The 12,915-nt window shown below is 45.0% G+C and overlaps 1 protein-coding gene across 1 annotated transcript; it reads left to right on the forward strand.

The window, feature by feature from the left end:
- The first annotated feature begins 1,685 nt into the window (after positions 1–1,685).
- Positions 1,686–4,517, forward strand: LOC119318030 (glucan endo-1,3-beta-glucosidase 10-like). The gene is made up of 3 exons (XM_037592534.1): positions 1,686–1,819; positions 1,916–3,280; positions 4,167–4,517. Exons 1-3 carry the CDS (start codon positions 1,756–1,758, stop codon positions 4,199–4,201), a joined length of 1,464 nt encoding a protein of 487 aa, XP_037448431.1. The 5' UTR covers positions 1,686–1,755; the 3' UTR covers positions 4,202–4,517.
- The last annotated feature ends 8,398 nt before the right edge of the window (positions 4,518–12,915 follow it).

Raw genomic sequence — 12,915 nt, forward strand, 5'->3', positions numbered from 1 at the left:
GGGGGGGTCGGGGAAGAAGCTACATTGACACCCTGGCTCGCCGCTCGCCTCGCCACATGGCTGAATCCTGAATGAATGAAGCCGCCAGAGATCACGCAGCGGTAAAAAGCAGCACGCAGATCCAAACCAGCGGCATCTCACCGTCACCGGCAAAGGACGAACGTGACCGTACGAAGTATGAACGGTGCGCTCGCCGGAGTCCAGAGTTGGCTGTACTTGCCGCCACTTGGGCGCCGGCGGCGTGGCTAGTAGTGCCCGGTGAGCTGCAAACGGACGACGATCCTGGTTGTCCCTGCTCTCCGCCCCACTATCCTCTCCCCCTCTCCGCCGGCATTTGCCGGACCGGTGAATCGCCCTCGCCTGTCCCCCCACCACGCTGGTGCCAGCCATGGCTACACTTCCCACACTACTGTGGTACGACCCATTTGTGCCCAGCTGGTTCACTCCGTCTGCCACTGCAGGACTGCACTAGACCAGAACACAGCTTGTTCCGAGCCGTGACAATCCCGTAATTTGTTTCCACCGAGCTGCATCAGTGCGTGCATGCACAGTTCACATCTCCGGCAACATGAGTACGTTGTACACTAGCTGTATGGATGTACCCTCACCTACCCCGACCTACGCCGGCGGGCCGTCCGTCGCTATGATGAGCCGCTCTAGACGGGTCGACCGGTCGATCGCGGCCGGCCTCACCTAAAAGGCGTCCTCGCTTTACCTGCAACGAACGCACACCCCGCGCCCATGCCCATGTATCCCTGTCCTCGCCGCCTACTCCTGAGTTGTAAAAACTGTACCCCTACCGCCAATAAGTAACCGGAGCTCAACACACGGAAAAGCTCCTCTTTTTGCCCATCATTTCCCCTTTTTGATTGGCTATTATCTGGAGATAGTTAATCGGCTGCCTGCCCATGCATGCATCAATGGATCCCGTCCACGGCGGTTTACGTGCGTGCGTGCTGCGAGCCAACGGCACCAGACCGGGCTCGCTGGATCACTGCGGCGCCCGTGCAAGTGCATGCACTGCTCCATCTTCAAGCGCAACGAGAAGCCACAACCCTGACCAGAAGGCCGCCGGTGTCATGAGACGGGCAGCCGCCGCGCGTATGGCTGGACTCGACTGACCGGTGAATGAAAAATAACCACGTCGGCCCATTGAAAATGCATCGCTGCCAGCTACGCTCTGCGGCAGGTAAACACGCTCCAAACTACAAGTCCCACGTGTACGTCTACGTGTACGTGTGACACCACAAGATTAACCGTATCTTGTTGCTGCTGACAGCAGTACACGGCACTTTCTCAAAAAAGGCCAAGGAGAGCGGGGCAGAAGAAGCGAACATAGAGCCGTTGAGACGAGCAATTAATCCGCACTAACCACACGCCATCAACGCCCCATCCATAAAACCCACTAACCATACGACGGGCCCAGCGCTCAGGCACCAACGGTCGCCGAGGGCGGGACCCACGCACCCGGCCACAGTCGACCGTCGACACCCCGCCCGCGCCAGCGCACCAGCCACTCCCGGCCACAGCCAATCCTGGCAAGCCACGTAACCCCACGGACCGGTTTCACTGCGTCGTGCGTCACCGCCGTCCCCGCATACCCGCCACATCCCACCCAGCCCGCGGGCCCCGCCTTTTCCCCCGCCATAAATCCCACTCCCCGCCCTTTCCCTCGCTCCCCACACACTCTCCACCACCTCGCCCCCCCGGCCGTGACGAACTCTGCCTCGTCGCCGCCGCCGCACGCAGCAGAGCATGGCTCCCCCCGGCGGCCGCCTCCTCGCCGCGGCATTGTGCCTGCTCCTCCTCGCCGCCGCAGGTAACCACCGTGCCGACCATGAAAGCTCTACTTGGTCGACAATGCTGGTGTGATTTGCTTTGCTTACTGACGGTGAATGCATGTGTTTGGTTGCAGACGCGGGCACCGTGGGCGTGAACTGGGGGCGGGTGGCGAACGACCTGCCCAGCCCGGCGGCGGTGGTGCAGCTGCTCAAGCAGCACGGCATCGCGCAGGTCAAGCTCTACGACACGGAGCCCGCCGTGCTGCGCGCGCTCGCCGGCAGCGGCATCAAGGTGGTCGTCGCGCTGCCCAACGAGCAGCTCGCGGCCGCCGCCAGGCGCCCCTCGTACGCGCTCGCCTGGGTGCGCCGCAACGTCGCCGCCTACTACCCGGCCACGCAGATCCAGGGCATCGCCGTCGGCAACGAGGTGTTCGCCACGGCCGCCAACGTCACGGCGCAGCTCGTACCGGCCATGATCAACGTGCACGCGGCCTTGGCCAGGCTCAACATGGACAAGGCCGTCAAGGTGTCGTCCCCCGTCGCGCTCTCCGCGCTCGCCAACTCGTACCCGCCCTCCGCCGGCGTGTTCAAGGAGGAGCTCGCGCAGTCGGTGATGAAGCCCATGCTCGACTTCCTGGCGCGGACCGGCTCCGACCTCATGGTCAACTGCTACCCGTTCTTCGCCTACGCGGACAATGCCGGCGTCATCTCGCTCGACTACGCGCTCTTCCGCCCCAACGCCGGCGAGCTCGACTCCGGGAGCGGCCTCAAGTACTACAGCCTCCTGGACGCGCAGCTGGACGCCGTGTTCGCGGCCGTGGGCAGGCTGGGCAGCTACAACGGCGTGCACGTGGTGGTGTCGGAGACGGGGTGGCCGTCCAAGGGCGACGCCAAGGAGGTCGGCGCCGGCGCGGCCAACGCCGCGGCGTACAACGGGAACCTGGTCCGGCGCGTGCTGTCCAGGAACGCCGGCACCCCGCGCCGCCCCGACGCGGACGTGGACGTGTACCTCTTCGCGCTCTTCAACGAGAACCAGAAGCCCGGGCCGACCTCGGAGCGGAACTACGGCGTGTTCTACCCGAACCAGCAGAAGGTGTACGACGTGGAGTTCGTCCTCGGCGCCGGCGGCGGCTCCGTGGGCGGCGCCGGCGGCAAGGGCAGCGGCGGCGGCCTTGGGTGGCAGGACAACGGCGGCGGCAATGCGCCTCCCGTGAGCGGGGCGGGAGGGGGGGTGGTGAGGGCGGCGGCGACGCCGGGGTCGGCGTGGTGCGTGGCGAACGCGATGGCGGGCGAGGCGCGGCTGCAGGCGGCGCTGGACTACGCGTGCGGGCCGGGCGGCGCGGACTGCAAGGGGATCCAGCCCGGCGCGGCGTGCTTCGAGCCCAACACCATGGTCGCCCACGCGTCCTACGCCTTCAACGACTACTACCAGCGCAAGGGCCGCTCCATCGGCACCTGCGACTTCGCCGGCGCCGCCTACGTCGTCAGCCAGGCGCCAAGTGAGTCCCCGTTCCCGCTCAATCCGCTCGTTTCTTGCCTGCAGAAATGTAGGTCCTAGGTACTCCTAATCGGAGCAAAATGCTGGTGCTAGCAGCTGCTAGTGCTAATGCAGAGAATGGGTTATCACAAAAAAGTTAACAATTTATACTTTCTTTAGGGAAAATGTTTAGTAACAATTTTCTAGCAATAATTTGGTAGGAAAATCGGTGGCAGTTTGTGTGGGAGCCACGGTACCTAAAGCGAGAAACATCCCCGTACCATAGGCGGCAATTTACAGAGAGATGGGGGGTAGGCAGGCACGGCTCAAATCATATCAAGCGAAAGTTGCTTTGCGTCCTTTTGTTTTGGCCCACACATGCACGCAGCCTTAATCACGACAAGGGAAGCTGCAGCTGCGCCTTCACGCTGCTGTGATTTGCGACCCAAATCTGCACATCATTCAAGCCCGCATTGGATTCGAGCTGCCGTTGGTCCGTCCGGCTGCCGTGCAGTTGCCAGTCAGGGTCTCAGAGTTTACGACCGTGGCGAGACGGCTGTCGGTCAGGTCCTGCCAGCCCAGGCGTGGTGGCTCGCGGCTCGACGTGATACGACGCGTCCTGTGCTCTTTACTCCCGCCGTCGGAATGCGTGCCATGTCTGGACGGCCGGACGTCGGCATGCGGCGCACCACGACGAGTATGGCCGCCGCTTCCGGCTCCGGCTGCTCTGCTTCGTGTACCCCGCGCGCGCATTGTTTACTCCTCCTCGGTCCCGGTACAAGAATTTGGTCTCCATGTTCACATCGGACATCGGAGGAGGCACTAGCATTTCTACACTCCATTGTTTTTGAGCTGTGGATCTTCTTACTTATACTCGGTCTGAGATGTTTATTCCAATGTTTTTGCAGAGATGGGCAAGTGCGAGCTCCCCTCCACGGTCTGAGACAAGGCAACAGTGGCCAAAGGGAGAGGTGGAAATATCTATGCACCGAAGGTCGGCCAAAGCGCAGGGAAAGAGGGGAGGAATGCTGGACATCTCTGCCCCTTTTCTTTGGTCTTTGCCCGCTGCAGGCGTACGTAGAACATTGGTGGTAGTGCTGTAGCCGGCCGGCTGTGCGCCTTTCTGCAGCCTTGGTTCATGGGGGATATCTTTGTTTAACCGCTAGTAGTCTCTGTAACTATGCTTTTACTGTAAGCTTGGATTACTTACTAGTAATATAGATTAATTCTAAGTATAATACTAGTAGCCTTTTGTGTCCCACTTGTCGTGTGCTGTCGCGGCTCTCGCGTGCTTGATCATTGCCTCGGAAGTCTGTCTACCGGAAATGCTGCTTGGCTTGGAAGCCAGTTTGGTTAGCAATCGAGTGTCAACTCATGATGGTGGCAGGCACGGCAGCTGCTCCCCACGATCAATGTCCGGAGTGCTGCTTGTTGCGTTTTGGTGGCCTGGTTAGGATTGTTTTCTTTTTTTTTTTGCCAAACATGAAAAGAGCGAAATCTGGTGCCGAGGTTGCTAGGATAGGATATGTATCCCAAATCCTATGAGTAGGAATAAGAAATGAGATGTCATTTGGTTGACACCAAAGAAATTTTTTCATTGAGTCTAGGCTTATTTTTATTTTTCTATAAAATGTGGAGGATAGGAACCAATCCTATGTAGGAATATGAATCTATTCCTATGAACCAAAGGGCTCTAAAGGAAAAAATCCTATAAAAATTCTATACTTTAGAATTCCTATGAAATTCCTTCAAACCAAAGAAGGCCTAAAATTGCCCAGCCACATGCAGGAATTCCCTCCCAGGTTGCTTTAAAAAGGATGCAGGCCACAAATGCAACATTGCTTGGACAAATGCTTCTGGATCTGCATCATGGAAGAAAACTCGAGTCTTGGGCTAGAGCGAAAGCGCCTGCTACACTTTGTTTAATCATAATCACCAGTGCCTGATCTGATCTTTGGTGCGCTCGGCAAGCGAGCACTGCTTGAGTAAGTTTCTCGTCACGATCTGTGGGTTGGTTCGTTCTCCATCACGGCACACGTTCTGTACTGTGCAACCACGGGTAGCGCTCCACCCCCCGTGGCACGTGGGGTGGTGGTGGTGGGCTGGTGGGCGTCGTCGTGGGTGGGTGGTCACCTCCGGGCTGGCTCCGGCTGAGCTCCGCCGGAGCCCGGCCGCCTCCTCCGCGTGCGCGCGCATGTGAGGGGAGCAAGCTGCCAACCGGGGTTCGACGGAGGGCTGGGCCTGGACCACTGCCGGAGCGTGGAAAAGAAGACGAAATATCGCCGGTGGCTTCTCGCCGATCGAGGTGATCTTTGCGCGGTGAAAATCCGTGCCCGGCTCCAGGACAAATGCACGCCGCACATGCCGGTTTTGGCTGCACAGGCGCAGCTACGTGCATACACTTTTTTTTTGAGGATCGTATACAGCTCCCTTTTTCCAGGACGCGTCCCTTTCTTTTCCGGTTCGAGGCCTCCTTCGTTTATTTAGAGGAATTTCATAGAAATTCTAGAGGATAGAATTCTTATAGAATTTTTTCCTTTAGAGCTCTTTGGTTCATAGAAATTGATTCCTATTTTTATATAGGATTGGTTCCTATCCTTCACATTTCATAGGAAAATAAAAAAGAGTTTAGACTCAATGAAAAAATTTCTTTGGTATCAACCAAATGACATCTTGTTTCCTATTCCTACTCATAAGATTTGAGATACAAGTCATCTCATTTCCTATAAGATTCCTATTCCTATGATAATTCTATCCTATGAACCAAAAGAGGCCTCAAACTTAGACTCGAGGAGGCGAGGTCCGTCCCTATGCACGTCCCTATGCTTGTTTTTCTGCCTGTGCATGCGCTAGGGCTATACGTCGCCCCTGTCGAGTCGTAATACGAATCGACCGTGCACGCGACTAGTGGGCCGGCTCACTACCCTGTTTGTTCGCTGCGCGCTGAAAGGTTCGCCATGCTTCGTTTTTCTTTGTTTTTTCCTGCTTTCTTTTTGTTTTTTCACCCTTTTCCTTCGGGTTTTCTTTCCCCCTTCTTCTTTTTTACTTTGGTTCCTTGTGGGTTTCCCTTTTTATTTCTCTCTTTGTTATACTTTCGTTTTCTTTCCTTTTTGTTTCTTTGTCGTTTTTATCTATTTTTAACACATGTCAACTTTTTCTTGGTACACAATTTATATTTTTAGAGCACATGTGACGCATTTTTCTGATACACGCGGGACACTTTTCAAACGCATGATGTACATTTTTAATACATGTTCGAAGACTTTTCGAATACACGATAATGTTTTCAAAATACACGTTGCGCAACAATTTATTTTCTTAAACAAACGCCAGCATTTTCTTACATTGTACAACCATTTTTGGAAATTTCATGGACATTTTTTGGAAACACATGATTATTTCCTTAAAACGAAATGTACAATTTTTTGTTGAAAACTAGTTGTTTTAAACTTGCCTGAGAATTTCTACAATGCATATAAGATTTTAGAAAATGTCACATTTTTAAAAAAAATGCAGAAATATTTTCATAAAATGTCACGCACAGTTTTTCAATGGCAAGAAACAATGTTTACATTATCCAAACGTTTCTTACGTTGTATTCACATTGTCAAGAAATTTGGCATAAATATTTTTTTGAAACACGGGAATATTTTTCATTGTGATGAACATATTTTCCAAAAGTTATCAGCATTTTTTCAAAACTGTGCTAACAATCTTTTTGCACTATTTAAACATTTCTTTCATAAGTTATCAACATTCAATTAAAACTTTGCTAACATGTTTGTTATACTAGCCAGAGAGTCTGAGCGTTGCAACGAGAAGAAACAATAAGATACGCCCCTAACCAATAATCATGACTCAACACCCCAATAGATCCATGTCCTTTATTCAAACATTTTTTATACATTTTTTGCACTATTTATACATTTCTTTCATAAGTTATCGACATTCAACTAAAACTATGCTAACATTTTTGTTATACTAGCCAAAGAGTCTATACGTTGCAACGAGAAGAAACAATAAGACATGCCCCTAACCAATAATCATGACACAAAGACCCCAATAGATCCATGTCCTTTATTTGAACATGGCATCCCCATCTATGCTGCCTCTCTCTCTCTCTCTCCATAAGATGAACATCAAATTTCTTTTTTTTTTTGATGCGATGTTTTGCCGAGGCATGTATCTGTGGTTATTAGTGGTTTATTTTGTCTTCAATCCGATTTTGATGAAGTGTTCATTTGCAACACAGATTGGCCTCGGTACGGAAAAAAGACGGATTGTGCGCTGTTGATTAAAATTATACCATAAATAGAATTTTAAAATGTTAAATAGGTAAAATAACATCTTATTCAGATTGTATACATCGCTATTGATTAAAATTACACCATAAATAGAATTTAAAAAATATTAAATAGGTAAAATAACATCATATTCACATTGTACATATTTTCTAAGCAAATTTTCATATATAAAATTTAAAATTTGATTTCCGGTTTAAAAGATATGATTGAACATTTGTTGCTTATAGTTGAACATCGGATTAATTAATAGAAACGGTAGGGTTTTTTCTAAAAAGTGTGAAAATGATTTGTTTATTTATTTAAGTTCGGACTACGGGTTTATTTCATGAAAATGGAAGGGGGTTTCTGAAAGAATACAAAAAACGGTTCATTTTTGTCACTTAAGTACGGACTGCGAGTTGATTTCAAAAAAGCACTTTCAGCTTTATTATTAGATAGAGATATCATGTTAACATTTTGTCAAATTCATGGTTTTAAATTTCTTAAGTATATTTAAGTATTTGAAATATATATATTGAAAATGTAACAAAAGAAGAAAGAAACAATGTCACCAGCATGGCAAGCAATGTCTTGCTGGGCAGGACCGCCACCGAAGCCTTGTACTCCCTCCGTTCCCAAATATTTGTCTTTCTAGACATTTTAAATGGTTACAATATACGAATGTATGTAGATATATTTTAGAGTGTGAATTCACTCATTTTGCTTCGTATGTAAAGACAAATATTTAGGAATGGAGGAAGTAGAAGGCAGATGTGCGCCTTTGCACGAAGCGGCATGGGCGCGCCCGTGTCTTGCTTGGAGCGAGACCTATGGTATCTTCACCTGAGGGAGTGCCCGTCTGGAACCGCTTACCATGCGCCTATGTCTATGTCTTTTTTCTTTTTTTTTTGCTTAATTTATTATTTTTGTGTATACATTTACACATACACACACATTATGGAAAATGTATTCTCATGCATACGAAAAATGTAAAAAAGGAAATAATGTATATGAAAAAGGTTGATCAAGTATACGAAAAATGTATAAAAAATATATAATGTGTATGAAATATTTTGATAATATATCTTTTTAATCAAGCATTTAAAAACATGGTAATAATTTTTTTGTATATTTGAAATGTGTATAAAAAATGTTCCTGGGGTATACCAAAACGTAGAACATGTATTAAAATATTGAAAATAAAATAATAAAATAAAAAATGACAATCGTGTATCAAAGAAATTTTAACCATTTTTTAAAAGTAACAATGTATTAAAAATGCTCCTGATAGGTATCGAATATGTACAATGTGTATTAACAAAGTAGTCTTCACAAAGATATATGAAAAAATGTTAATTGCCAATTTAAAAATTATTGGATGTTTTAAAAAAATTTCTTATACAATAGAAAAATGTAGAACAACTCTTAATTTTTTTAACACCAAAACATTATTTTCTAAAATGTCGATTGCATATAAAAATGTTAATTGTGGATTTCATAAATGATAACATTTATTAAAAATGTTCATGGTATACACCAAAATTTTATAATGTGTAAGAATGACATAGTCATCAAACATAATTTTTTAAATAGTTAATCATGTATTTGAAAAAAATCAACATGTATAAAAAATGTTCTTGATGTGTGCTAAAGAAAAAAAAATAGAAAAATAGAAAAGTGGTAAAAATCAAAGAAACGGAAGGAAGAATAACAGGGACACCTCAGAAACGAAGGCAAACGAGAAAACCCGGGAAAAAAACCCCATGAAAATACATGAGTGCAGGCGACCGATCGATCTTGAGCGAGCGAAGGCGAAGAAAAAATGGGCTGACCCAATACCTACGCGAGAGAGCAAACCCTTCATGCGAGAGAAGATACCGTCTCGCTATAAGTGAGACATATCTCTCGCCCATGGGCAAAGCTGTACCCAGTTCAAAATTTTGCTCGAGGTCTTGTTATCTGAACTATGGTTATGCTATTCACCTACCGTTTTAGACATCTCATAATGTGTACTATTATGCATACGCTACTAGTGTATGGTATTGACGAAGCTTCAGAACATTGATTGAGGGGCAAAATTCAAAATCTGATTTTGAAGGAGGAGGGAAGGGCACGTTTTTCTATAATATGTGCTCTGTCTTAAAAATAATCTTCATGAATGTGCGACACCCCGGGAGGGGGTGCAAGCCCCCTGACTACATTACTACATTAAGCTTTGCCATTGTAAGTTGATATCTTAGATGGCCTTGTTTATTACTTGTAGGATGGCAAGCCAAAGTTGCTAGGATACTACATCAGACTGACCCTTGTACCATTTAAGTCATGTTTTAAGTCCGACATTGGATCTGATTTCTACCTATTGTTTGTCTGCCATTGTAGGTTGGTATATAATCGTGACACATGCATACAAATGCTATGTCTATGCTCTCTCTACAAAAAAGCTTCATAAATGTGCAAAACTTGGGGGCAAGGAGCCCCCGATTTATACCAAACTCCACCATTGCAGATGACCTAATTTATTATTTGTACGATTCTCTTAGATTCTCATTTATTTTGGTATGATAGCATATACCAGTATCCTCGCTCTCAAAATATAAGGCACGCTTGATTCTGCACATTCTTTGATGCCCGCTTTTGACCACTAATATGTACCAAATTATCTTTGAAGGAACATTTATTTCATATATTTTTATATTAATTTTGTAGACACATTATAAAGGGGATATCATAGTCATTGAAGACCACAAAAAGTCAAACGTGACTTTCATTTTGGGAAGGAGGGATTATGAACTATAAACACTTTCTTTGGAACACATGAATAGTTTTTCAAAACATGAACATCTATGCATTATTTATGAACTGTTTTCCACATATAAAATTATTGAGAACATGTAAAGATTCTCTTTCCCATTACCAAGCATTTAATTTTGATATATATGAACTGTATTCCTTGCATCGCACGGATATTTCTTTCCAGCTACACAATTTTTTAAATAGATAGGCATTTTTGCAATGCACGAATATTTCTTTTCATGTGCAAGAATATTTTTGGAAAAACACACGAGCATTTTTCCCAAGTAATTGAATGTTTATTTTTTATATGTGAACTTTTCTTTTTGCAGCACGCGTGCATTTTTTCTTAATTTCTACTAAATATTTGTTATTGTGAGATTTGTATAGAGGTAAATACACTAGTGATGGTTGAACTTGCCACGATTATTCAGTTTAGTGCCTAAGCTTGAAAAAATACGCTCAACTGGTTCTATAACTTGGCATGAATGTGCTAATTCCATCCGTATATGTAAAGTGCGTCGACATTGCACTGTATATAGCTGACATGGCATATGGGGCCCACATGAAACAAGATTGTTATAGGATTACTAGAATAGTACTCCCTCCGTTCCTAAATAGATGTCTTCTAAGATATTGCAATATGAACTACATACGGATGTACATAAACATATTTTAGAGTATAGATTCACTCATTTTGCTCCGTATGTAGTTCATATTGAAATCACCAAAAAGGTACATAAACATATTTTGGAGTATAAATTCACTCATTTTGCTCTGTATGTGGTTCATATTGAAATCACTAAAAAGATTTATATTTTGAAACGAACGGTGTATATGTCTATGACTAATGGATCCCGCCTGTCACCACGGGAGGGAAGTTATATAGCTGATGTGGCATGGCCCCCACACGAAACATGATTGTTTTAGGATCACTAGAATAGTATATGTCGATGACTAATGGGCCCTGCCAGTCAGCACAGAGTGTATATTAGCGAAAAAACAGAGTTCAACCGGCAACCGGAAGTGACAACAGCAGAGTGTGCTCGCCACCACACCAACTATCTAGGGCCTCTTTGATTCGTAGGATTTTGAAAATGTAGGAATAGGAAAAGTATAGGGTTAGAGTGGCATGCCCACTTGAATCCTATAGGAGTAGCAATGGGTGTTTAATGGCACAGGAAAAACAAAGGAATTGTAAAAAGAGGTTGGAGTGAATGTTAGATTTCCTATAAAATGTCGTACAAAAAATTCCATAGGAAAAATTCCTATGGGATTCCATCCTATAAATCAAAGGACCAACATACAAAAAAATCCAAAGGATTTCAATCCTCCAGAAATCCTATAAAATTCCTTTGAATCAAAGGAGCCCTATTGCAGTCAGTGCGGCCCATTTAGCACCTGTTAATTTTTCTCAATTTTTTTTAAGAAGTATGTAATTATAATGACAGTAAAAGAAGTTCAATATTCATGTGTTACAAAGGCTCTATAAAAATAAAATAACCAACTTTAGTAAAATGTTCACACACTTTAGAAAATATTCATGTATTATTTTAAAACATTCATATAATTGAATAATATATATGCGTTATAACCATGTTTGTATAATATACATATATTAAAATTAGTTGTAATTATTATTTTGATTATTTTAACATTTGAATAATATAAAACATTGGAATAATATACACACATTTTTATAATTCATAATTATATTGTTAAAAAATGTTTGTATAACAAAAAATGTTTTAAATTTAAAATGTTTATATGAATACTCACTCGTGGGTTATATTTGAGTTATATATAAACTATGAATATAATTATACACCCATGAATATTCATAATTAGTAAATATTGTTCTCCATAATTTTGTAATATTTATATATAAGCCATGCGTGTTTTAAAATGTTTGTACTCACTAAAGATTTTTTTAATAAAAGTTTCTAATATAATCTATAACTGACAACGTGGCATGGAGCCTTGTTTATGATGTTTTTTAAATAGTATGTGCACACGGATATTTTTGAGCACTAGGTAATTATTAATAACTCATGAATATTCGTATCTAATTTTTATTATTACGTTTGTTATAGACATACCTTTTCCGTTTTAAAAGTAATAACGTATGCTAAATGGGCCGCAGTGAGTGCAGCCCATTTAAGTACCAGGACCGTTCTTTCGCACAGTACATTAAGCCTCGGGAGCTAAACTTGGCTACAAGCTAATGTTAGCCTGCTGGCCAGCATACCCTGCCCTTAAGCTTTAGGTCGTGTATTCAAATCCTGTCTGCACCATTTTTCGTTTAATTCCACTGACAAGCAGGGTCCAGTAGTCATATGGACAGTTCAAATGATCCAATTTTATTGTTACAGGTGGGCTCCATGCCATATCAGTGCCACGCCGGCTCAATGTATATGGATGGGATAAACACCGTATTCACGCGTTCGTGCCAAGTTTTAGGTCAACTAGCCATATGGACATACTAGAAAGTTCACCTCCTGTAGTGAAACCTAGCTGCCTCCACAGGAGAGCTGCGCCGTCTTCCGGCGGCTCTCCTTCGCCAGCGACCTTTTGGTCATCGGTG

Source organism: Triticum dicoccoides, chromosome 6A, assembly GCF_002162155.2.
Source record: "Triticum dicoccoides isolate Atlit2015 ecotype Zavitan chromosome 6A, WEW_v2.0, whole genome shotgun sequence".
NCBI classification, from domain to species: Eukaryota; Viridiplantae; Streptophyta; class Magnoliopsida; order Poales; family Poaceae; genus Triticum; species Triticum dicoccoides.

Excerpts from the sequence above, each read along its gene's own strand:
- LOC119318030 (XM_037592534.1), top strand. The coding sequence starts at position 1,756 with ATGGCTCCCCCCGGCGGCCGCCTCCTCGCCGCGGCATTGTGCCTGCTC. Across the intron at positions 1,820-1,915 it reads GCTCCTCCTCGCCGCCGCAG|ACGCGGGCACCGTGGGCGTG; the intron begins GTAACCACCGTG and ends GTTTGGTTGCAG. Across the intron at positions 3,281-4,166 it reads CGTCGTCAGCCAGGCGCCAA|AGATGGGCAAGTGCGAGCTC; the intron begins GTGAGTCCCCGT and ends ATGTTTTTGCAG.